The 26,497-nt window shown below is 45.6% G+C and overlaps 1 protein-coding gene across 1 annotated transcript in view; it reads right to left on the reverse strand.

Moving 5' to 3' along the window:
* Nucleotides 1-26,497, reverse strand: part of LIMCH1 (LIM and calponin homology domains 1) — a 990,782-nt gene that overhangs the window by 424,452 nt on the left and 539,833 nt on the right. The window contains exon 4 of the mRNA XM_078678256.1: nucleotides 1,368-1,474. Coding sequence (XP_078534382.1) covers nucleotides 1,368-1,474 — 107 coding nt within the window. The remainder of the gene's footprint in view (nucleotides 1-1,367; nucleotides 1,475-26,497) is intronic.

Below are 26,497 nucleotides of genomic sequence, written 5' to 3' on the forward strand. Positions count from 1 at the left end.
TTTAAATCACAAAACTTTAACGACTGCCATTGAATACCCAAAGAACATGGGGTGGCAGTGGGACAGCTTGAGCTACAGAACCCTGCTTCATCACTAACAGCGCTCCTAGTAAGGAATTATATTAATTTCACTGCTTCAGCTGGGGGAGGGTGTGGCTTAACGGTTACAGCGGCCGACTTTGAAGCTGGGGAACTAGGCTCGAGTCTGGAGGGAGGCTCAAGCATCTTGTGATTCTGAGCAAATCACTTATCTCACAGTGCCTAAAAACATGAATGTTCCCCTCTGCAATGCAACTGGTGTTCATGTATAGCGCTACGGGTCGAGTTAGCGCTATATAAAACTGCAAAAATAGGCCCAGTAATGGCCTCTGAGGCAGAGACCAACCATCCCCCCTCCTCTCCCTCCCTCCAGGGATCCGATCCAACATCACATCTCTGCAGCACGCCACATACAACCTGTAGGCGCAAAAATATGCCACCTGCCTAGAAGCCCCCGTCGGTGCTTGGTGATTCCACCAACCTCAGCCTCCTGACATAGGAAGCGCCTCTTGGCGCGAAAGAACTAAAGTTGGCAATGCAGTGGCGACGAGACTTTAGTGCCACTCGTCACAGCCCGTAGGTTTGCATCGACCATTCACTCAGCTTCAGTAAAGCCCGGGTCTACATCTGCACAGACTCTGCGAGAACAGATGCTTGCTGCCGGATCGGATGGGCCCGTTGGGTCGGTTTCAAGTGTCTTTTAGTTCGCAATTAACATGTCTTTATGTATGTGAGACAGACCACCTGCAATCACCTGCTTGCTTCTCAGAATACTACTCCCAGATCAAAGTCATGGCGTGCCAGAGATGGTCTGCGTGAGTCATGACACGGGCTTCAAAGACAGCGCTGGGACTTCAAACAGCTATTCCTACAACTAACACTATCTTCGAGCTGGAGAGCGCACGAACCTCTGCTTGGAAGCCCGCAGTCCTCACGCACGCTTCACGCCGTGTGCTAAGAGCACGAACGGCGCCAGCGCAGGCTGCTTCGACAACATTTGTGTTTAAGAAAAACATCTCGCAGCAGACAATGTTAGGAAACTCAGACGGCATGGAAAGCGAGCTCCGGGAGCCCCCGCGCACACCGTCCGGTCCCACTGCCCCCCTGCGCCGCTGGCAGCGGAGAGAAAACACAGGGCGACCTGCGCTGGCCGCAGAAACAACACACACAATGCCTCGCTGCACACACGCAATATGTGACATGAACACAACCTTTGACCCGTCACTGTCAGCCACGGTGCGCAGTCTGAGCTGCACTGCCTTCAAATAAACACAACACTCCCCTACCCACATGAAAAAGCCCAATAACGCAGCGAGCCCGGGGACTTACTTGAGTGCAGCCCTGCTGGACGTGTCCTGGAGGTCGCCGGGGTCAAACAGCTGTGACTCCTTCAGTCCGAGCTCCTTGCAGCCTCGCAGGAACAGGGCGATGTTGTCCTGGAAGGGAATGAGAAGGCACGGTGAGCGCCGGAGCGGGCTCTGTCAGGCAGCGCGCCCCGCCCATTGCAAGCCCTGGACCGCGTCCAGAGCTCTCTCCCTCATTCGCTGAACCCGACCCAAACATACTGCCTGCTTAGACCACAAATCACACGCATTTTGAAGGTTTAAATGAAAACTGATGAAAACTTGTTCCACGTCTTTAAATGTTGCCATACATATTGCATTCTTCCAGCTTCCCCTGCGACTGGCGGCAGTGTGTTTGCTTTACATTTCTGGATGCGTCTGAGCGCTCCCAACATGTGCTGGACAGTCTGGAAACAGAAGCTCCCATTTTATTCACTGTTCTGGCGCAGCCAAGGCGGGAGGCAGAGCCGCCTTTCCTGCTTCCTATTGAGAGACCCATTAACGGCCTGATTATGAGGTGGCCGCAACTACATGGGGAGGATCGGGGGATGGAGTTAACGGTCCGCGGGCACCACGAGTTACAGGCCTGGAATCGGAGAAAACATGAGGGAACTTTTGCCAAGCAGGTGGAAAATGTGTGTAGTAAAGCAATGAAACCCAGTAAAGGTGTCATGATTGGCCCCTAAGAGTGGAATTGTATTAGAACTTGGGAATGTTGGGAGCTCCATTTAGGACAATGGAGTACGTACGGTGACCAACTGGCATGGGTCAAAATTCAGGACAAAACTTCGGGACAAAAGGTAAGTTTTACAGACACATCGGAGGAAGTCGCGCAATATTATATAATTAAGCCCATCCATATTCAACCATTTGCAAACTTATCCATCGTGCATCCTCTTTCATCCATCCATCAGTTCACTCATCCATCCATCCACCCTTTCACTCATCCATTCATTCCCCATCCATTCACCCTTTCACCCTATCCATCGGTATACTCATCCATCCGCTCTTCCACCCATCCATCCATTCACTCATCCATCCAGCCTTTTAGCCTCTCACCCAGTGGAGGAGTGTGGCTCAATGGTTAGAGCGGCAGACCCTGATGCAGAGTTCTGGCCAGGGACCAGGGTTCGATTCCCGCCTCGGCGGGGTCTCAGGCTCAATTTTCTCGGACCTGTTAATTCTCGCCTCGGTGCCACGCTGTAACTCTGGGCAATAGCTTGCTTAACCTCCACACCGGCACCAACAGCGCTGAGGATGCCTGGCTTCACCCTGGGGGTGCCCAGGAGTGGACACTTCACAGGGAAAGCCAGGAGGGGTTCCACAGCGGTATGAGTATCAGCGCCAGGAAGCCGCATAGGCGACACCGCAAGGTGACCGTCTGGTGACAGTGCGCTCTATAAGTACCTTGACATTTACATTTGACATTTACATTTACCCATACTTTCACTTATTCATCCATCCACCCAGTCACTCCTCCTTGCACCCATTCACCCTTGCAGTCATCCATTCATCCTCCTTATTATTATTATTATTATTATTTTAATTTTATAGAGCGCGTAGTCACCCGTAGGTATCCCAGCGCTAAAATCAAATACGACTAGCGGGTCAGCAGGGCAGGGAAGGATAATTTAAGGAAAGAGGTGGGTTTTCAGTTGCTTCCTGAACCTTAGGTAGATGGGTTCAGTTCTCAGGTAGTGAGGTAGGGCGTTCCAGAGGCGTGCGGTATGAACCGAGAAGCGCCTACCTCCTGTTCTGGCCTTCTTGACTCTAGGAGTGACAATGAGATTTTCCTGGTCGGAGCGGAGGGATCTGGGGGCTTTGTAAGATTTGATAAATTTTTTTAGGCCTGGGGGGCCAGTATTTTGGATCAGCCTATGTGCCAGGCAGAGGGCTTTGAACATCACCCGTTCTCTCACCGGGAGCCAATGGAGGCGCTTCAGAGCTGGTTTGGCCGAGGCTCTGGCGGGGGTGTTAGTGAGGATCCGGGCCGCTGTGTTTTGGACCCTTTATAGTTTGTTCAGGGTTGCCTCTGGGGCCCCTAGATAGATGGAGTTACTAAAGTCCAGCCTAGAGAGAATCAGGCCTTGAATCAGCAGTTTTTGGGAGTTATGGGGGAGAAGGGGCAGGATCTTCCGAATTGACCTGAGCAGCCCAAAGCACAGCCCTACCTTATGTGCCTGTGTTGTGAATGATAGCTCCTTGTCGAGCCAGACGCCCAGGCTTTTTACCTCCGGTTTCGGATCAGGGAGCGAGCCTAAACAGGGAGGCCAGATGTTTTGGAGTAAGGTGGGCCCCTTCTGACCAAGGAGGAGAATGTCGGTCTTTGACCCGTTGAGCTTCAAAGACGATCTATTCATCCACCCTTGTATCTGTGTCAGACAGTTGTAAAGGTCCGCAGGTTGTTGTTTAGGGTGAGAGAGGGACACCACTAACTGTGTGTCGTCAGCATAGCTGACGATGCTCACTCCGAACGGGATGACGACCTCCTCCAAAGGGGACATGTAGATGTTAAATAATGTGGTACTCAGGGAGGAACCCTGAGGCACGCCACATTGGAGGGAAGTGTCGGAGGAGCAGGAGTTATTCTCCCAGATTTGAAAGGAGCGTTGACTCAGAAAGGACGATATCCAGGACAGAGCCGTTCCTCCAACACCGACGCTCCTGAGTCGTCTGATGAGGAGCTGATGGTTGACGGTGTCGAAGGCCGCACTGAGATCGAGGAGGATCACTGCCACTGACCCTCCTTCGTCTAAAAGTGCTCTGGCCTCCTCCACCGCCATGAGAAGGGCGATGTCGGTGCCTTGCCCGGGGCGGAATCCCGTCTGCGAGTTTTTTAGACAGTTGTTGTTCTCCAAAAATTGTGAAAGCTTCCTATTCACAAGTTTTTCCGCGATTTTACTCGTTCCCGGGAGGAGGGAAATAGGGAAATAGGTCTATAGTTTGCCAGGTCGGTAAGGTCAAGGGAAGTTTTTTTTAGTAACGCCTTGACGACTGCCGTCTTCCAGCTGGGGACAACAACTCCTTGTTGAAGAGAGGTATTGATCAGGTGGGTGAGGAGGGGGGCGATCGTGGGTGCTACCCTTTTGAGGATACGTAAAGGGACAGGATCCCTAGGTGATCCACTTTTGATGTTTTGCAGCGTGTCTTCAACCTCTTTTACCGTCACCTGTTCCCAGGAAATGAGACATGGGGGGGGTAAGAGAGATGCTAATTTCTTTTTCCTCGCTCGGAGTCATAGGTGGAATGGAGTCGAGGATTTTTTGGATTTTCTCCTTGAAGAAATTAGCTAGCTTGTGGCATTTTTCCTCATCAGTTTTGGGATCTGGGGGGTCTCTTGATCCCGGGTCAGGGATTTTGAGGAGTTCTTTTAGGATGGTAAAAGATTCCTTACTGGAACTCGTGGATTGTTCTATTCTTTCTTGGAAGAATAGACTTTTGGTTTTGCGGAGGGCAGTTTTATAGTATTGTGATGCGATTTGATAAACTTTCTTGTTTTCATTAGATTTGTCCTTCCTCCAAAAGCGTTCCTTTCTCTTACACTCCTGACGCAAAGATTTAAGTGCCGGAGTGTACCAGGGGGCAGGGGCCACTCTTTTTGTATGTTTAAGAGTGGTGGTATTAGGGAGGAGTTTATCCAGAGAGGATGTGACCCAGGAGTTGATTTGTTCGTCAGCCGTGGCCGGGTCCGTGGAGAGGACAGGTGTAGAGTCTGAGAGCAGGCTGGCCCATTCAACCGAATCCAGCTTGTGCCAACGTCGGCCCGTCACTCGGATTTTGGGCGGTTGGGGGAGTGCTATGGCCCGGGGCCAGGAGAAGGGAACCAGACAGTGATCTGACCACGGGAGAGAAATGGGGGGATCTGAGGTAATATCCCCAATGTTGGTCAGAACAGGGTCCAGGAGGTGACCCTTATCATGGGTAGGTTCGTTGTTGACCAGTCGGATATTGAATGACCTAAGGTCCTGAAGGAAATCCGAAGCTGCGGAATTAGAGGGGTCATTAAGGTGAAGGTTGAGATCACCCACGAGAAGAAAGTTCGAAGCGGAGGAGGCTAATTGTGACACCGCGTCCTTTTCTTTCTCCATCAACCCTTTCACTTAGCCATCCTTCCTTCCACCCATCCATCCACTCATCCACTCATGAATCCATCCATTGACCCTATCAGTCATCCATCCACCCTTTCACTCCTTCACTCATATATCCATCCTTTTGTCCATCTACTTTCCCTTTCACTCACTCATCCATCCTTACATCCACCCTTTCACTCATCGGTCCATCCATTCACCCTTTAACTTATCAATTCATCAATCCATCCACCTATTCACTCGCCCATCATCCACCCTTTAACTCATCCATCCACCCTTTTACCCATCCTTCTACCCTTCCACCCATCTATCTTTTTACATTTTGTCTTATCCATCCTTCCACTCACTCTTCCATCCATCCATACTTTCTCATTATCCACCCATTCACCCTCTCATTCATCAATTCACCCTTTCACTAATCTATCCAGCCATCCACTGATCCCTTCACTTCACTTACTCACCTTTTCATTTTAATTATGAACTGAGCCTTTGTCTGCAGAATTGCAGACAGAAGAGGCCCATCAAGAACGTCACCCTTGCTCTAGTTCCTAAAGCAAGGGGTGGGGCGGGGAAGGGTTCACTATGTCCTTGCACATAGGAAATCGGAGTCATTAGTCATGCATGATGCACAGTGCCAGGCCATGAGGTGACTGTGACATGGTGTTGTTTCTAGGCCTTTAAGTGGGATGAAAAAACTGGGGGGGTTCTCCAAAGTGGATGATTGATGTAATTAAGAGTGCAGCTTTGAACACCTAAGCTAAAAATCTGTGCTTAGTATAGTGTACCATCTATCTGGTATTTTGCGTCTTCTGTCATTATATCCATATAACACAACAAGTAACGTTACACCTGCAACAAGCCAGAACTATTGGCTTTGTCAATGGATGTTAGTTGCATAAAATAAAAAAAAGCAGCAATTATGGCTTCCTTTAATATTGAAAATGCATCAGTTCTATAATGGCGAGACTGTTACCTTAATGGCCTTTGACCCCAGTGGAATGGAATAAAAGTATCCTTTGGCACGTGCAACTATGCACACAGTGCACCAGAAAGTCCCCGTCTCACCTTTTATTTTTCACGCTAACCAATATAACAAGCATTTACAATGCAATAGGGCTCGCAGCATTAAAGTTTGAGTTATTGGCATTGTGTATGACAATGCGTTGCATAAAATGTTTAGCAAACTTTGAATTGGTGAGCAGTGAGTGTGTGTGCAAGAGTATGCTGGTCTTGAAAGCAGTGTGGTAGAGAGTGCAGGAATTTGGGTGACCTGAGCAATGTGGATGATGCACCTCACGCACGGGGCTGATACAGTTATTATTCATACAGCTCTGATGATGTGCACTCACTACTCTGCACTCACTGCTCACTACTCTGCACTCACTGCTCACTACTCTGCACTCACTACTCACTACTCTGCACTCACTGCTCACTACTCTGCACTCACTGCTCACTACTCTGCACTCACTACTCACTACTCTGCACTCACTACTCACTACTCTGCACTCACTACTCACTACTCTGCACTCAGCACTCACTACTCTGCACTCACTACTCTGCACTCACTACTCTGCACTCACTACTCTGCACTCACTGCTCACTACTCTGCACTCACTACTCACTACTCACTACTCTGCACTCACTGCTCACTACTCTGCACTCACTACTCACTGCTCACTACTCTGCACTCACTACTCACTACTCACTACTCTGCACTCACTACTCACTACTCACTACTCTGCACTCACTACTCACTACTCTGCACTCACTACTCACTACTCTGCACTCAGCACTCACTACTCTGCACTCACTACTCTGCACTCACTGCTCACTACTCTGCACTCACTACTCACTACTCACTACTCTGCACTCACTGCTCACTACTCTGCACTCACTACTCACTGCTCACTACTCTGCACTCACTACTCACTACTCACTACTCTGCACTCACTACTCACTACTCACTACTCTGCACTCACTACTCTGCACTCACTACTCACTACTCACTACTCACTACTCTGCACTCACTACTCACTACTCTGCACTCACTACTCACTACTCACTACTCACCACTCTGCACTCACTACTCACTACTCAGCACTCACCACTCTGCACTCACCACTCTGCACTCACCACTCTGCACTCACTACTCTGCACTCACTACTCTGCACTCACTACTCTGCACTCACTACTCTGCACTCACTACTCTGCACTCACTACTCTGCACTCACTACTCTGCACTCACTACTCTGCACTCACTACTCTCTACTCTGCACTCACTACTCTCTACTCTGCACTCACTACTCACTACTCTGCACTCACTACTCACTACTCTGCACTCACTACTCACTACTCTGCACTCACTACTCTGCACTCACTACTCTGCACTCACTACTCTGCACTCACTACTCTGCACTCACTACTCTGCACTCACTACTCTGCACTCACTACTCTGCACTCACTACTCTGCACTCACTACTCTGCACTCACTACTCTGCACTCACTACTCTGCACTCACTACTCTGCACTCACTACTCACTACTCTCTACTCTGCACTCACTACTCACTACTCTCTACTCTGCACTCACTACTCTCTACTCTGCACTCACTACTCACTACTCTGCACTCACTACTCACTACTCTGCACTCACTACTCACTACTCTGCACTCACTACTCTGCACTCACTACTCTGCACTCACTACTCACTACTCTGCACTCCTCTGCACTCACTGCTCTGCACGCACTGCTCTGCACTCACTGCTCTGCACTCACTGCTCTGCACTCACTGCTCTGCACTCACTGCTCTGCACTCACTGCTCTGCACTCACTGCTCTGCACTCACTGCTCTGCACTCACTACGATGGTGGAGGCGACCACCTTACTGGAAGAAATTGTTAAACACTAATAACGGAGGAGTTGGTGCAACAAAAAGAAGTCCCATCTGCCGTAGTGTCTAAAAGTATATCCAACAGTAAATTGGCGGGAAATGGAGCAATGATGCTATAGCAAATATGTGTGCCTGTGCTGCATGGCATACTCTCTATCCTCCTGTGATTAGCATCAGGAACATAAACATTTTAGTTCCCCCTGTTCTTGTGTTAGTAGCACAAATGGACTGCACGACTTGAGCGGTCTTTAGCGCCCCCTGTCGGGTGAAAGTGGCTTCACCAAGTGCTCGGCTGTGACTGAAAACATTGTGAATCCAAAACCCTGCGACCTTTCTCTGACAGACCTGCTGTAAATGTCTTGTGGTCGTTGTTTGCTGTCACCCTCCCCAGACTCCAGTCTGCTCTCGCCTCAGAACGAGAGCCCCCTGGGGCACGGCGAGGCATCCCTGTGCCGCTTTAATACTTAGTCTCTTCTATCGGCATGGGAATCTCAGACACAAAGCACTTTCCCTCTCCCATTTCCGAAATAACAAATTTCCCCAGCATGCCGGCGCTTCTATCTATCTCTGTTGTGGTGTTTGTAAAATATACAGACCACGCAGTGCAGGGAAGAGCAAACACATCATTATGCCTTCATGACAGAAAAGCCTGCTCTGCTCGAGTGTAAACTCATTTTTCTCCAGGTGACTTAAGTAGCCTTGCACTATTGTGTGGGGGCTTCAATCAATAATCTTTGTCAAAACAGAATATACTGCATTGTCATTCTGTCCCTTTTAAAACAAAGCCGCGGCCTGTGAAGGAGTAATGGCCGTCTGCTTCTGCCTCCTCTTAGTATCGAACTCTTAATAACAATAATGACAAGCATTACAGTCCCCGTTCCTTCCGCGCGTTCAGCCGAGCCCTGTGAATGCAGCGAGCGCGTTCGCGTGCTCGTTTCGAATCGCCTCCAAGGCGATGCGCGCGGCCAGGAATGTCTCCTTGAAAGGAGACACGGCCACAATAAGTTCTCGGCAGAGACGCGCTTCCGCGCGTTCAGCCGAGCCCTAAAAATGATTACACAAGAAACCGGACAAACAAAGCTTTACTAACACAATGCATCGGTCAAAATTCCACAACTGTATTGAAAGAATAGTGCGATCCTAAAGAAGTACAGTGCACCACATATGGTAGAAGGGTGCAAATGCTGGTAACAGAACTGGTCAATACATAGACTAATGTTCCAGGGCACTAGACGATTTCCAGAGCAAACTAAATACACCGTAAAAACCTCATCACTGCTTGACCTGGCTCCATTCTGTACTTGTAAACATTCAAACCTGGATGGCTCAGAATAAAATATTCTCGTAGGGTGGCATACTCAAAACTTCACAATGTACGATAAGTCCTCGGCATTCAGTGATATGTTAAGAGAGAAGAGATAATGAATAACTCTCCTTGGATTCACAAATGATGGCGAAACCCAAACCAATCTTCATTCAATAGTTTAATGCTTTATTCAATAGACTCAATATATAAAAAAAAAAAAAAAAAAAACAGGAATCAGCCTTGCCAACACGTTTTGTTCCTTACAGAAACGTTATCATGGTAAAATCTATCGTCGAAGGGCCAAAAACACATATCACATGGTAGTTCATAGACATTTGAACTATTAAAAAAATCTTCATCATTCCATTGAGTCTCACCAGAATCTGTCCTTTTTCTAGAGGTGAGAACAAGTGCATGAACCGCAGGATTAGGTGCGTTCCTTGCAGAGGATTAAACCCGAGATGCCAATAATGATTACAAGTTTATTCAGCACCGTGTGCATTTAGATAATTAAGGGAGCACTCTATTGGGCATCACCCAATCCAAACTCCTCTCACTCTAAACTGCTCTACACTCCACTTATCCCATTTTCATTTAAATTCAGTACTGTCACTGCAAGCCTCATCTAGTTACATTGTCTTTTGTCTAGAATAAAATTGAAACGGAGAGCTCCTGCCTACAACACAATCCAAACTAACTCTCCGATTTACCTCTCTAATCTTCTCAAACTAGCTGGCAGCCTGAGAGGCCTCCTGAGTGAAAATAGCATTCTTCAGGAAATGCCAAGAACCAACACCCCCTCCCCCTTCGCCCACCCTCAGGCAGTCTTCTGCATGAAAGAATGCCCTGCCATGGACAGAGGTGGAAGGAGGCCGGCCACCACATGCTTTGCAGCCCAGACTGGCCCATTGTCATTCTGTATGTGGCAAAAAAGGCATCCGTAAAAGGGTTCCTCGTGGACAACGGACGCAAGGTCTCAATTACGGACGGTCCGTGAAATTTAGGGACGGTTGGTCACCCTACAATGGAGTGTTCCAGGCTTCTAATGGCTGAGGGAAGCCTGGAGCATCAGACCAATAAGAAGGAAAGGGCCTCCTGAAAAACGTGATAAGAGGCAGACTAGCAGGGGAAATAACAGTTGATTTCAGAGAACAGAAATAGTCTACCCCAATTAATTTAAGCTAAATGCTCACAAAGAGTCCTCAATAACCATACAGCAGGTATAGGCTCACAAAGACCAGAAACAAGAACAACTGATGTCCAGACAACACATTATATCATGATAGTCAGATTTTTATTTTCATTTTTCATTTTAAAAAACACATTTCTTAGAAAACCAAATTAATACAACATGAGGGTTTCTGAAACATTACACCTTAATTCGACAAACATCCCACACATCCCCAAAGCAAATCACTCATACTACTCAAACAAACATCCACATCCTTTATGCATGTACTCATTCACAGAAAATCTCACCTCATCATTCATTCACCAGTCATCCTATATACATAGTACTCAAATAGCCCGAAGTTAGACAACAGTGGTGTCCTGAGACACTTCCAAACTCAAGGTCGGGTATTCGTTGACAGAATATCAGGACACAAGAAAACAACGCCAACACGCGTTTCGGTGCACGGCCAGATGGAAGGTCCGCACCTTCTTCAGGGCATACAAATGGGGGAAGAGGGACGAAGAAACAGCATATATTGTGTGGAATTCCTATACTCAGGACGAGCTTCGTGGACACCTCCGGTAACGGGAAGCGGTGTCGGTGCGGTCCACGATAATCTAGGAACCTCGGCGGTGGTAGGCGTAGGCCACCGTTCTACGATTCGGTCCTTAGTCTGGGGGCACTCAAAGCACTCTGCCCACAGGTATTAGGGTGCCCAGGTCCAAGTAGGAAGTTAGATCAAAACTTTAACATTCACAAGTCCGTGGTAGGGCGCAAAACGGTAACATGGGTTCACAAGGCACCAAAACGGCAGAGTTTCTTAAGTCAGAACAGCTCCTTCAAAGTCCGAGAGGGTGTGTCGGATGCGATCATTTCCTCTGGCGAGTAGTAGTCATCGGGGAATCCGAGGGAACATTCTGTATATGGCAAAAAAGGCATCCGTAAAAGGGTTCCTCACGGACAACGGAGTCTCAATTACGGACGGTCCGTGAAATTTAGGGACGGTTGGGTCACCCTACAATGGAGTATTCCAGGCTTCTAATGGCTGAGGGAAGCCTGGAGCATCAACCTTCCAATGTTTGTTCATTGCGTTCTCAAAGAATCCATGAGGATTTCAACTCTCTCAGGCTCAGTGAAGCCTTTGTTTTACAAATTAGAACAGTCTGTCATCAAGGGGCGCAATGTTCTAATAGCCTTAGCGCCCTCCGTAGCGGGCTCGACCGACCATTAAAGGCACACTCCCTTTTTAAAGGCCCGCGTCTTTGGCCTTTATCACTGGAGCAGGCCTTTAACGGCCGGTAGAGTCTGCTACATCGGGCTCTAATGCTATATTAGAACACTGAAACGTTGGGAGCTCCACTGAAGGCAAGGAAGTGACTCTGGGCTAATAATGACTGGTATGATCTTTCTGCTCCCGCATTCCATTGTTTTTCCCTTTTAAATGTATAACATTTTACCCTCTGTGGGTGAAATGTTCTAATAGCCAGATAGTCCTTCTGCCTCGGGCTATACCATTGTTAAAGGCCCTCTCGCTCATTGTAGGTCCAAGCCACACTGGTATAGCCATCATAAGTTGGCTATAAGTCTATATTAAACCCATGGCTATTCAATCAGGCACCCCTTCACTGGCATGAACAGGTGGCCACAAGGAACTGCCAAGAAAAGATTGTTTATTTTACTTAAGGTAATTTACAGCACACAAAACTACCCCCAGAAAACAAGAGGTTGTAAGTAGCAAGGGGTGAAATATCACAATAGACCAGTGATACTCAAAGTATGGCCCGGGGGCCGCTTGTGACCCTCTTGACCTTAACATGCAGTCCTCCCTGGTGAACAGCAGGATAGGCTGCTGTTTACTTATTAAGCACAACTATTCTGAAAAAAATGTTAAATAAACAGGCAAGCATTTCTTTGCAGGTTAACTGATGTTATGAATTAACTAAGGTTGTGTCCTGCACCACCTCACTTTAGGAGCACCTTTATTTTGAAATAGATCTTGCAACAAATGTGTAAAAATAGGATTATGTTTCTTCAAAATTCCAAAAAGTATTTAATTAACATGCAAAATCGTTTTACCATACCACTGCATTGAGAGGTATTTTGTTAAGTGATAGTTTTCAAACATGAATTTAGAAACATTTATGCACCCCCACCCAACCCGATAATGCCAATAGTGAACTAAGAGGCAAGTGAGTTTTCATGTGCACCCTCTGGGTGGCCTAGATTTGCTAATATATGTGGACAACATTATAATTAAACACATGAGAAGGTTATGTACAGCACACATCTGAACTCATGTATTTCGAGGTCTTCTTATATTCCATAATGAAGAAAAAGGAGGCACTGGGAAATAAAACTTGCCTAGGATAACACAGTTTAGTCAAGGGAAAAGCTGGGATTGATCCCAGGTTTTCTGGCTTCACGGTGTACAATTCAGCCACTAGGCATCAGTGTGGCCCTCGGTCATACCACAGACCATACTTTGTGGTCCCTGGGCAAATGTTTGCGAGTATCCATGCAATAGACAGTTACTTTTAATGGCTCTAAATCTGTGCTTAACTATGGCCAATCTTCTGACAACAGGCACTCAAGACTGCATTTACAGTCCCTGCCCCTTATCCCGTACCCTGCCTGTAAACATAAACTACTTTAAATATGCACTATATATAAAGACTATATGTATGTGGTGTCTTATTATTGTGGTCACTAACCAACCACAGAAACAGAAAATCATTCTGTGTGTGTGTGTGTGTATCCATCAAACCCCATCCTGGACAATGTAATGTCATCTCATTCCTATATACAGGGTTTCTTGCAGAGCTGCTCCTGTGGTCAATAAATACAATATACGTTTTAAAGTCTGAGATGACAGCACAGCCATCTGCAAGACCTATTGCATCCAATACACACACAGTGGGCTAGGTGTCCTCCCCCCAATTAACCACTGCCTTATTTGGATCAACATCTTCATCCACTGGCTTGAGACTTGGTCAATCCCATGCTCGAGGAGTCTTTCATGCTCAACATCATGTTACTGGCGGTTTGGTGCACCGTTTCTGCTTATATGGAGGGGCTGCACTGTAGAGGTGGGCGAGCCGACAAATTAACAGAGAGCAGAGTAGTACCCGAGACGAGGATCTGGTTTGACTGTAAGTGCCTGTGCACGAACCAAGCCCTGACAATATTTGGAATGTAAGTCATGCAACAAACACGTTAAAATATGATGAATTCACTTTAAAAAGTGTGATCTTTAACATGTGGATGTGTTTCAGCACTTTAGATTACATCAATGCATTGAGAAGTATTTATTAAAAGTGATTCTTACCACCGCTCTCCTGACAATGCCATTAGTGAACTAAGAGGTAAGTCAGACGTCATGTGTACCCTATATATGTGGTGCACATTTTTACTGCAAAAGGAGCAACATTATAGTCTACTTCACAAAAACAAAAGGTTTTTGTATAGCACACACCCTGAACGCAAATATTTGAAGGCTGTCTCAAATATGATAATAAAGGAAAAGTAGTCTTGTTGAAAAGAAAATATTTGCCAAGGAACACACTATTTCATCAAGTGGGAATGCCAGGGTTTCTTGTTTTACACTTTGCAATTCGGCCACTAGAAAGGTATCTGTTTCCCAAGTGTCTGTTTTAAATTAAACGTTTCTCATCAAAACGTTGTCTTTATTTCTTAATTCATGAGATGACAGCTTAGTAGCTGGAGTCGGCCACATGAAAGCTAAACTTATTTTCGGCTTGAGGCGTCAAGAGGACATCGAGATAACCCAGAGCCAAGCATCCGGCTTGAGCCTGGCTTGATTTCTCATTTTTTAAGCTTTTGTCTATATTCTAGTGGAATGTGACCCTAATATGGATCCTAATAGATTTTTGTGCATCACATCATGCAGCCATTTTGGGTTCATGCTTTCCTGATGTGATCAACGAAAACAATTGGGAGGAGTATGAGATTTGGGAACTTGATTAAAACCACCAAAAACACAAAACACAAATACCATGAACAACACACTATTCCCATCCTTAATACCACATCATCACTACCGTGAATGTCATTGCAACAACCACTAAACCCACCACCAGTACCATCACTAATATGACTATTACCTATACTACACCATTACTACAACACCAACAATACCACCCCAATACCGACATCAACATAATACCAACACCACATTACTATACCAAGATGACCACCAATACCACAATATCACCAATATTAGCACTACAATACCAGTAGCACCTATACCCCCATTAACGCCAATAGTAAATATAGCATCAATATCACTTCCACAAATAATCCCACCATCAGTTCAACTCCCACCATTACCACCCTCACACACCACCAATAGATACCACTATCAATATCATTGCAGACAATACCAATACCACATCACCACCAATACCCCAAATCCTAACACTGCAATACCATCACCAATGCAATATCACACCACCATAAACAATGCTAATAATAATACGAACACCAATACAACCAACACAATTATCAGTAAGAGTACAAGCTGCCTAAAACAGCGGGCTTTTGCCCTCTCAGTGGCAGCCCTTGCTAATCCAAAAGCATCATGAGAGGGGTACAGATATCAATACTTGGTCCATTGTCAGTCAACAGTGAATGTACTGGTCCCACAGTATATTTGCAATTGGACTGTGAGAGGCTGTTAAATAAATATTTCCCAGCTACCACAGGCGGAGATCATGCTGTTCAGCCACTCTGCACTGACCATCTCTGCACTGGCCCAGTGTACCAAAGAAGTCTACATACTACAACTAACACTTTGATGACATCTAGTGAGAAACAAAATAAAATCCTATGTGTTAAAGGGCCACAGAGACCAGATCTACAGCCAGTTAAACTAGTCCCCCGATTTTAAGTACTTCCAAAGAATGGATCGTAGATTACCTAAGACAAAGCTACGACTCTCCATACTGGGAGGCAATGCTCCGCGGATTCAAAGAGGTGAAACTATAACTGAGGTTGGGTCTGTGTATGAATTTGACAACTGGATTTCTTTGAGCCCCCTATGGTCTTGAGTTTTCCAAAATGCAGTAACTTGGTCAACTTCAAGGTTTCTCTGGCCTGTGGGATTATCCCTGTGGAGGTAACGCATTTTAGTTATGAGTGTATTTAAGGGGGCATTGATGACCTGGAGTATATATGATGGGAGTTCAAAGAGAGAGAAGATCTCAGTCTACTTTGTTTTTCTTTTAGGTAAGTCTGCGTATTGAAATTTCCTAGTGCAAGGGAAAGAGTAACTACCATGCTCACATCAAGACCAAGTCTTGCTTTACAAAGGAGGGCAAGTGGGAGGATGTTCTATGGAATTTCGATTGAACCAGGGTCAGTCGTCACCAAAGGCAATGGAAAGGGTGCTTCTCCCCATTAAATCTACTGTGGCCATAATATCGGCTAGCGTTAGCACATAGCCTCAGAGGTATTTATCTTTGTTATTCACTACCAGTGGGATCTAAATCTGTATATCATAGACGTGGTTTTACAATGTCTTATGAATATTTCTCACTTTGTATATTTGTATCTCTTGTTCTACAATGATGTTTTTCCTTTATGTGAGGTATTTTGTTAAAGGTTGTGTACATTAGTGGATGCAGCTAAAACAGGGATTCCTGGCATTTGTTTTGTTTACTATAAATCACAAGCATACTATAGCTTCAAAAAACTTTTTTTCTAGCCGGTTGTCCCTGACCAGCTACAAACTGGAACAAGAATTTGCAATGCAATAGGTCTTCCATTACTGAAAGTTGAGCTATTGGCGTTGCAAATAATAATGCTGGTTAGATTTTCTTTGTTGTTAAAAAAGATCCCAGAGTAGCATAAGTAAGGGTGCAGTACATTGTGTGGCTAATAGAGGCCCCTCCACAACTCTACAGGAACACCTACTAACGGCCCGTGGGAATGCACCCTCTTCTTGCTTCTTGGATTTTATTTCTTATGCAACTGCTGGGATATATTTAAAAACTAATAAACATAATCTGCAATGCCGATAGGTTAAACTTTCAGTAATGTGAGACCTATTACATTGCAAATGCTTGTTAGCTGGAGCCACTGGAAATAATGGGGTAAGAGATAACTAAATTATGTAGCAGTGTTGACTAAATTATGCTGAATGGAGAGGAAAGTTTTGCAGCGTCCACATAAATTTAGAGTCCTAAATATTGTCTACAAAAATATTGCCCCATTGGAGTGAACATTAGAAAATCTACACCAAATTGAACTAAATGTAATAGATGATATTGTGGACATATTTATGTTGGGAGATATTTCTATATTTGATACTCTGAACTGAACCATGGGTGCAGTGTGATTTATATAATGTAAACTTAGGGTGTGTGTTAAGAGAACCCTGGCAAAGGACTGCAAACCAAACCTGAAAGCAGTGCTGTGCAAAGCAAATGTTAGGATACCATTCATCCCAAACTTGGGGCTGGCTGTCATCACACCACTGTAGACTTCGTACAACCACGACTGCAACTTACTGCCTCACTCTTTCACTTTTAGGACCTGTTTTGGGACAGCAGCGGACACGTATTTATTTAGATTTACAGTTTTTTGTAAAGTGCTAAATGCCCTTTTCCAGTCGCCTCAGAGTGCTACATTACTGATGCCGTATTTGGTGGCAGTGAGAATGTTAAACATGTTTAGCAGCTTGAATCTGAATTTCGCGACAGTTTTTCTTTTTTTTGGCACAATCTCAATATTAACAAACACACGTTTTTGCTAATGATTAGAAGTACACTTAAGCAATAGACACCTTTGTTTAACGACAAGAGTTTGCACTGTGGGTCTCATCCTTCCCACATGAACAACTCAGGGCCCTTTAACATGCACACTTCATCGTTTCAGTGTCATGAATTATTAGTTGCATCGCTTGCAAGAGGGTGATTCATGCAGTCAGCATGAATGAAATAAAATATGTATAACTCCGTGAGTTGATTACGAGAAAAGTGGAGGGCAAAGACTGCTGCCAACATACCCAATGACTTACAACGTAAGCTTATATGCAATCAACAAGGGTCACCCCAAACACACACACACACACACACACACGCAGTCGTGTAGATAGGCCTTATGCCGCCTGTGCGTTTGCGGCCCGCAGCGGCTTAATGTAAGAGCGGAGGGGTCGGGGTGCTGGTGATTCCTGCGGCCGCCACCCTGCAACAGCATTAGGTAAGGAGGGAAGGTAGTCGCCCCCAAAACTCGTGCCCACGTGGCAGACTATCCCTGCACTACGCCACTGCACACACGCACGCACACAGTTTCACACACATGGAAACCAATAAGCAAAAAAATGTGCACAGACACAAAAAAACGCACACACAAGTGCACACACGGAAACAAATAAGCATCAGACACAAACATGCACCTACACGGGAACCAATAAGCATCAGACACAAATACGCACACACAAAAAGACACACACTATACAGAAATGCATAAATTAAACCCACATATTAAAGACAATACACACACTCTGGAGCAGGGAAGACGTTAAATAACACATCAATCGAGTTAGGTCAATCAACAACATGCGTAAATAGCGAATCCAAGAAAACACAGAGATACAAAATGAAGGCAATGTAAAAAGAGGAAACACATTCAATAATATGAACATACTTAATAAAAGCATGTGGCGCTGGCATGACCTGTTGAGGCGGGTGCGACTCCATCAGCCATAAAGGCGTCCGCGGGTTAGCACTTACAAAGGGCAGGGGGTTGATTTGTGCCATGTAGACCCCTGGGAGCGGAGGGAGGAGGTTGGGCAGAGCAGAGAATGCTGCGGAAGGAGGAGTGAGTATTGAAGAGGCGTTGCCACCTCATTAAGGGAAAGCTTGCATTTGTGCTGAGTGGGGGGAGGGCTCGTAATGCAAGTGGGAGGGGAGAGCAAAAAGAGCTTCAAGGAGCACATTGAGTCGTGCAAAACAAAAGAAAGGCGGTGCCTGCTTCATGCCCCAGTGATACCACTATGCATATGCAATCCATACCCACGAGTCATCGATCACACCCAAACAAATCGGAGGTCACGGGCTTCGATCCCATATGGAGAGAGGCACCGGAGGAACCCTCAACAGCAGACCAGTCCTAGGGTCATGGAGGCCATGTACGTGACACCATAGAATGTAAGGGCGAAGTTGAGCAACCTGGCCTGAAAAAAGCAAAAATGCGCGGCCGCCATTGTTACTGATTAGGAGTGGCGAGCCACATTGCTTTATAAAAGCGGTATCCTGCTAATATATTTAGTGTGGCGGCCGTGTTGTTGTTAATATGAAAGCATGGGCTCTGCTGAAACAAAGCTCAGCTCCCGGGCGATGAGGAGCAGACAGTCAGTAGCTAGTTGATAAGCAGGCCCAGTTACAGTAAAGCATGTCATGCGTACAATAGGATAAAGTCCTAAGAAAATAGTGCTCACAGACTGTAAATGAAACTTACTGAGTAACAACACATGTAAAAGAGCCAGTACTAAAGGGAGGTTACAAAAGGAGAAAAGGAGGTACTAAGGGGGGACTACTAAGCCTTTTCACGAATCAAAAGTAACCATTTAAAAAGGACAGTAACAGGAGCCAATCGAAAAGATGGGCGAAGCTTCAAGTCCATACCTGAATACAGCAGGTCTCGAAGAGGCAGCGCAAGCGCTGCCTAGGCGAGACCAAACAAAACAGGAAGAACTCCTTGCCTGCGGCAAAAAGCAAGTCAACTGCATCTTTGTTCACATGAATCTGGTAAATAGTCTAAGTACCTCAGAATAGGGATAGGCTTCAGTCTATCCAGATTTGTTAGTACTGCCCAATATGTACGATATGGAAGATGCACACAGACTCAATTACATCTTATACAGACTGTAGTCTATTTTACATTACAATCAAAGCAAGAGAGACAAACACTTTTGATTCTAGTTTCTTGATAGTATGTACAGAATATCAATCTTCTTTTACATGAACTTCATTTGATCATCCAACACGTGATTCTCCCTACGACTGTGTACAGGACTAGGGCTTTTTCGACATTGTCTTCTCTCGCTTTCTTTGTAATGTCAAATAGACTACATTCTATATAAGATGCAACTAACTGTGTATGCATTCTCCATGTCATAAATGTTGTCTTTTGATTGGGTTTGATTTGGTTTTTATTCCTACATTTGCTGCATTACAGCAACTACACAATAAAATGACAACTGGGTATTCCGGTAGGGTGGTACTGGCCAAATCTTTTCCTTGCACTGTGGTATATAAATAAATAATACCGGATCTATTTTTGTCTAGGCATAGCAATAACAGATAGCTCAATAAATAAGAGTCAAGATTCGAGGTAGTAGGAGTTTGCAGGTTTATTACAGCATAAAGGACAGGAACAGGACAACCTGCATAGGAATAGGATGGCAGGGCCCGGCAGGGGGGCCGGATTGGACTAGCGTGGCCCGGCAGCTGCCGGGGCTGGATCTGGGATGAGCGCGCTCTGGAGAAAGGACTGGCGTAACATTTAATAACAATACACACATATATATATATTAAAACAGTTGCATTACAGTACATACGATAGGCGGAGCAGTGGGTGTGGTCAATAGCAGTCGCGAAAGATAAGGGTGAATGTAGGTGTAACAGAGGCGTATACATAGACATGTGATGCAAACGTAACAGAATATGTCATGAATGGGGCGGAAACATGGAGGGGGCTACCTAAGGAGCCGGGACCTCTAACCTGATGGTGCGCGCAAACTGGCAATGACGTATTACTAGGAGAAGCTGGGGGCTACGAACTCTGTGCTAGGAGCAGAGACTGAAGTCTGGAGAGTCAGGGCGACATGTACCTAAACAGTATCTAGTATCTGATGTTTAGAGAACATGTTGATATAAACTAGAAGTCAGGAGGGGAAAGGCTAACAGACTCTAAGACTGGAGCATGCATTATTCTACATGTAGTGCGTGATGAAGAATATTAAATGACCATTAAATACAGTATTTCTCTAACATGGAGACGTAAAGGCTAGACTATGACGGAAACTATTGATGCGATTCAGTAGCTTTAGGAATGCAGAGAAGGAGGGCTGGACTGATAACTAGAATCATAACATACTCTTGGCAGACTCAGAGGCAGAGCCAGGCTGAACCGGGCACTGCGAGGCAGGAAGTAAGTGAAGGGTCAGGGATACAGGTGGGGGCTGTATCGCTCCTCAGCGAGGGCTTCAGGAGACAGGAGCTGAATCTGGTGTCCGGGCCCTTTTGAGGCCTAGAAACGGGGACTTTACAATGGAATAACGTGCACACTGAGAAACGTGGCAACGTAACTTTACATAGGCCTGATATTCGTAGTATTCACGAGAACTAGAAATAGACATACTAGAGGTGGACACAACTGTAATTGCGTCATTAATCGAACATGGGGAATACATATGCATATTAATCATGCACACATAACATATGATGGAGAACGCGTAGGGACACAGAACATGGCAAAATTTACTTTTCCACATTCCCTCCTTGTCACTACGTTTCCATCAGGAAACATCAATATTCATGATACCATCTATCATTTCATACAGTATCATTTGCTCGTCTCGAATTGTCTGGGAACGGGATTTAGAACGGGACTTGGGACTAGGTATACAAGAGGTAGCACAAATGCCGCAAATCGCAGGGCCACATTGTATACAGAGGCAGCAACTGAATATGATCGCTACTGCAATACCTAGAAAGGACAAGACTTTCCATCCCCAGGCGGAAATTATATTCCAGAACCAACCGGACCATGTCCAGGTGCCTGGATCTTGGTGTAACAGATGGGCAATTTTATGGAGTCTGGTTATAGCTGAATAAACAGACGGCGCGTTATTAGGAATGAAAATGCAGCAACTAGATCCGATGACTCTACAGGCCCCGCCCCTATCGGCCAGTATGACGTCAAGGACGAGACGATTTTGCAAAACGACAAATCTCATAGCAGATTGCTCTTCAGTCAAATTACCTAGGGCAGAGGCAGTCTCATTTACTACAGCTTCAAGGGTTCTGGTTAACCTACGGATTAGCTTACTGTTCTGGATAGGGCCTATAAAAAAGAAGAAACCTCTATTGAAATCTGTATACTGTTCTAGAGCAGTTTCAGTATAATCGACAATTGGGGACTCGATCTCCCTTCTATGTCTAATGTGTACTAGATGTGTATTTCTGTGATAATCAGATGGGGCTAGGAAAACTGGTGGCAGTAGGAAGGCAATGTAACAGGTTCCCTCCCAATCGAGGGGCAGACGAACATATGCGGTTTGACCACAAATAAAATAAGAATGACGTGAAGCTTTGAAAATAGATTTCCCACTGTCACTATACTTGACAATAGTAGTACAATCACTATGTCCTACATGTACGGAACCATTATTTCGGACACATAATTCGCCTTTGACTGGTAGTACTGAAATAGCAGGTAAGTCTGGTGTAGTATCAGACTGAACATTCAGGACCATGAAATTCGAAGAATAATTACCTAAATTGTAAACTTCATTTTCTAGATCTAACCCTGTTCTGTGGGGAAGACCTTGCTTGTCTGGGAAACATGTACTGTTAAGGAAAGACATATCTGTTGAGGATGACGTTAACGTGGACCATGCTCCACACGAACCATTATGTGAAAATGGATAAGGAAAGAGTGGCAGAACTCCCTTCGGTGTCTGGAAAGGGGGGAGTCGACCACACACCCAACAATTAGTGGCATTGCTGGTCTGGTGTGAATAATGTAACATGCGGATAAAAGAATTGTTACGCATAGCGAGGCGGTAAGAGAGTTCATGAGGAGGCAGATCACTAAACGTGTGCTCTACTGTAACATTAGAAGACTTATTTACATGAGAAACTGGAAAATACAAGTAAAATGCATAACTGGTGCAGGAAATCATAATGCTGAAAAATAATATGAAACTTAGAAAAACGATACATCGGATTGAGTTTTGACTAACTCTCTCACTATGGGGGTCTATTTTATACATGTCAGAAACCGGTCTAACCGTTTCACCTAGGGGAGGACTTAGACAATCAAACTGGCTGACTTATTTTACTAGACCTTAACTTTTTCTTATACTCCTGTTGCGGAGTTGTCTCTAACAGGGAGGGTTCAGTAACAGTGTCTTTTGCGGGACAGTCCTTAGGAATAGTATTTTGGCAGTCCTTTAAATCCTCGGAAATGTTCTTTGAAACTGGTTTCAATCCATAAAACTTCTTGATGTGCGAAAGATGCACCCAGCCTTTTCGTCCCTCCAACTTCACGGCTGTACGGGTGGCCAGGAGGACCTGTCGGGGCTCCTTCCAGCGAGGCTCCAGCGGACTTGAACGATCGAAATTTCGCACTAGGACCATGGATCCGGGAACGATTTCATGCGGTGCCACCTCGATATTGTCTGGAAAGGCGGCGGCAACCTGTGAACAACAAGAGTTGAGGGCAGACATCAAGGAAGCTAGGTAATCTGTCAGCATATTACTTGTAACATCGGTAATACTTCGGGGTCTAGGTGTACCCCACATGTTAGGGGGGCGGCCGAATACGACCTCATACGGGGACAGACCTGATCTGGAATGTGCGACCATGCGCATATAAAACAAAGCAACTGGCAGAGCTACTAGCCAGTCTACACCTTTCTCTTGACAAACTTTTGCAATTCGAATTTTCAGGGTCTGATTATGTCTCTCTACGAGACCGGCTGCTTCAGGATGGCGTACACAATGGAACTTCCACTGGTACCCTAACAAAAGGGACACGTGTTTCATTAGCTCGGATGAGAATGGCTGGCCGTTATCAGACTATACGACTCTAGGGAGTCCATAACGGGGGAAGAACTCACGAACCAACTGCTTGGCAGTGGTCGTGGCTGTGTAATCAGGGACTGGATATGCTTCTGTCCACCTGGACAAAGCGCATACAACTACAAGGACATACTTGAAACCTCGGCATCGCTCCATCTGAATGTAATCCATCTGGAGGACTTCAAAAGGGTGGTCAGGGGGCTGGAATCCACCTTGTTCCACCGGGACACTTTTACCTGGATTGAATTGACAACATATCATACAGGTACGGACTTTCTGCTTGGCTGCAGCTCGTAAATGCTTGTTGAACCAAATGTTCTGGATACTGTCTAACATTGCTTTTTCTCCTAAATGTGCTGGACTATGTGCGGTATTAATAATGACTTGAACCATAGAGTCGGGGAGAAACCATGTGGCTTTACCCTTCGTTACCCATCCCTGATCTGTCTGGACCCCTCCTTGTTCGGACCATTTCTTGATTTCATCGGGAGTAGCATGTAACTGGATATCTATGACATCTTGAGTAGGGTCCTTAACTGTCATACAGGTAGTCGGATCTGGAGTATGTGTCTGTGTTGGCTTAACTGAAATGTCTGGAGTCTGAGCTGTGAGCTTGGCTGTGCGATCTGCTAGATCATTACCCTGGGAAATAGTGTCAGTAACCTTCGTATGTGCTTTGCATTTCATGATAGCAATGGATGTCGGTAAGTGTATGGCATCTAACAGAGCTTGAATAAGGAGACCATGCTGAATCTTGGTTCCATGAGAAGTCATGAAACCTCTCTCCTGCCAGAGCACTCCGAAGTCGTGTACGACTCCAAATGCGTAACGTGAATCGGTGTAAACATTAACTTTCAGGTTCTTGGCGTGAATGCAGGCTTGAGTCAGAGCAACTAGCTCTGCTGCTTGAGCAGACAGGGTGTCAATACGGTGTGTCTCTATAACTTCAGTGTCAGTAGTCACTGCATACGCGGCTACTAGTTCTCCTGTACTTGTTCTCATGCATGAACCATCCACATAAAGTGTCAGGTCGGGATCTGGTAATGGAATATCTGTCAGATCTTGTCTTGGCTTTGTCATAATGTTAACTACTTCCACACAGTCGTGTGTGGCAGGATTTGGATTAACTGATGGTAACAGTGTAGCAGGATTCAGAACGTTGCAGCGTCTGATTTCTATGTGTGGCTGGAACAGTGTCAATTCATAACCTGTTAAACGTGCAATTGTCAAGTGCTGAGTTTGTGTTCGGTTTAAAAGAACTTCCACGGAGTGTGGAACTTGTACGGTCAGGGAGTGTCCTAAGACTATGGAATCACTTTGTCTGATAGCTAGTGCTGTGGCTGCAACTGACTTGAGGCACGCAGGCAGAGCCTGGGCTACAGGATCTAATGTGCTCGAAAAATAAGCACAAGGCTTGTATTGTCCTGCTTGATCTTGTGTGAGAACAGATAATGCTGTACCTTCACGTTCTGTGACGAAAAGTGTAAAAGGCTTACTGTAGTTCGGTGTAGCTAGAACTGGAGCTTGGCATAGGGCTTTCTTTAACTCATTGAAACTAAGTGTATGTTCAGATGTCCAAGGGAGGACAGTCGATACGGCTGCCTCCTGTGTCGTTAACTGTATCAGTGGTTTAGCTAGAAATGCATACTGAGGAATCCATTGTCTGCAATAAGAAGTAAGGCCAATAAAAGCACGTACCTCCTTCTGGGTCTTGGGCTGAGGAAGACTCGCTATTAACTGGATACGGTCTGGTGTCAACTGCCTACCCCACTTGGACAGCAAGTGGCCTAAGTAGATTACTTGCTGGACACAGAATTGAAGCTTCGAAGGGGACACCTTGTGCCCCATCTCGGCAAGGAAATACAAAACTGTGAGTGATGCTCGCTCGCAAGCACGTTCAGAACGGGCTGTGATCAGTAGATCATCGACATACTGGAGCAGGGCAGTGTCAGTTGGCATGTGAATGTTGTCTAGTTGTCTCTTGAGTGCTTGACTGTAAATACTAGGACTTTCTGTGAAACCTTGAGGAGCGCGTGTGAACATATAGCTCCTTCCATTTAAACAAAATCCGAAAAGAAACTGGCTGTCTGGATGAATGGGGACACTAAAAAATGCGTTCTTGAGGTCTATGACAGTGAAAAATGAGGCTTCGGAATCAATGGCTGTCAATAGGGAAGAGATATCTGGGACAACTGGGTACTGTGGAATAATGCATTTATTAAGTTCTCGAAGGTCAATCACTAATCGATATACTGGGGGTGCATTTGGATCAGTACGTTTCATGACTGGAATGATCGGAGAATTACATATATTGGAGTCAGTTTCTACCACTACTCCTTGAGCCATGAGCTCGTCAATAATTTTGGATAAGGCTGCTACAGCCTCAGGTGGCAATCTGTACTGTCTGATTCGTGGTAACACTACACCTGGCTTAAGAGTCACACGATGGGGTGTGATTTGCATATAGCCAACATCAGTTGGACCTCGCGCCCATAGATGCTGCGGAACATTAGACAATCTGGGATCAAAATCTCGTAATACATAGTGACCCTTGAAGTCACGTAGGAACAATCGTATTCCCTCTGGGCAACAGCATATAACTGCACCTAACTCTTTCAGTGTCTTAATGCCTAATAGATTCTCTGGACATGACTTTGTAAGTAACAGATCAGTAGTGCGGGACAATGGACCTACTTCTAGAGTAACTGGCTTTGAAATTTCATTTACGATAGGTTTTCCTGAAAATCCAAGGGAAACATTTCTAGAGCCTGAGAGCGGAGCCCCTGGAACTTCGGCGTGACTGATGGTGGTCCTACTTGCCCCTGTATCA

Source organism: Lissotriton helveticus, chromosome 2_2 (assembly GCF_964261635.1).
Source record: "Lissotriton helveticus chromosome 2_2, aLisHel1.1, whole genome shotgun sequence".
Classification (NCBI taxonomy): domain Eukaryota; kingdom Metazoa; phylum Chordata; class Amphibia; order Caudata; family Salamandridae; genus Lissotriton; species Lissotriton helveticus.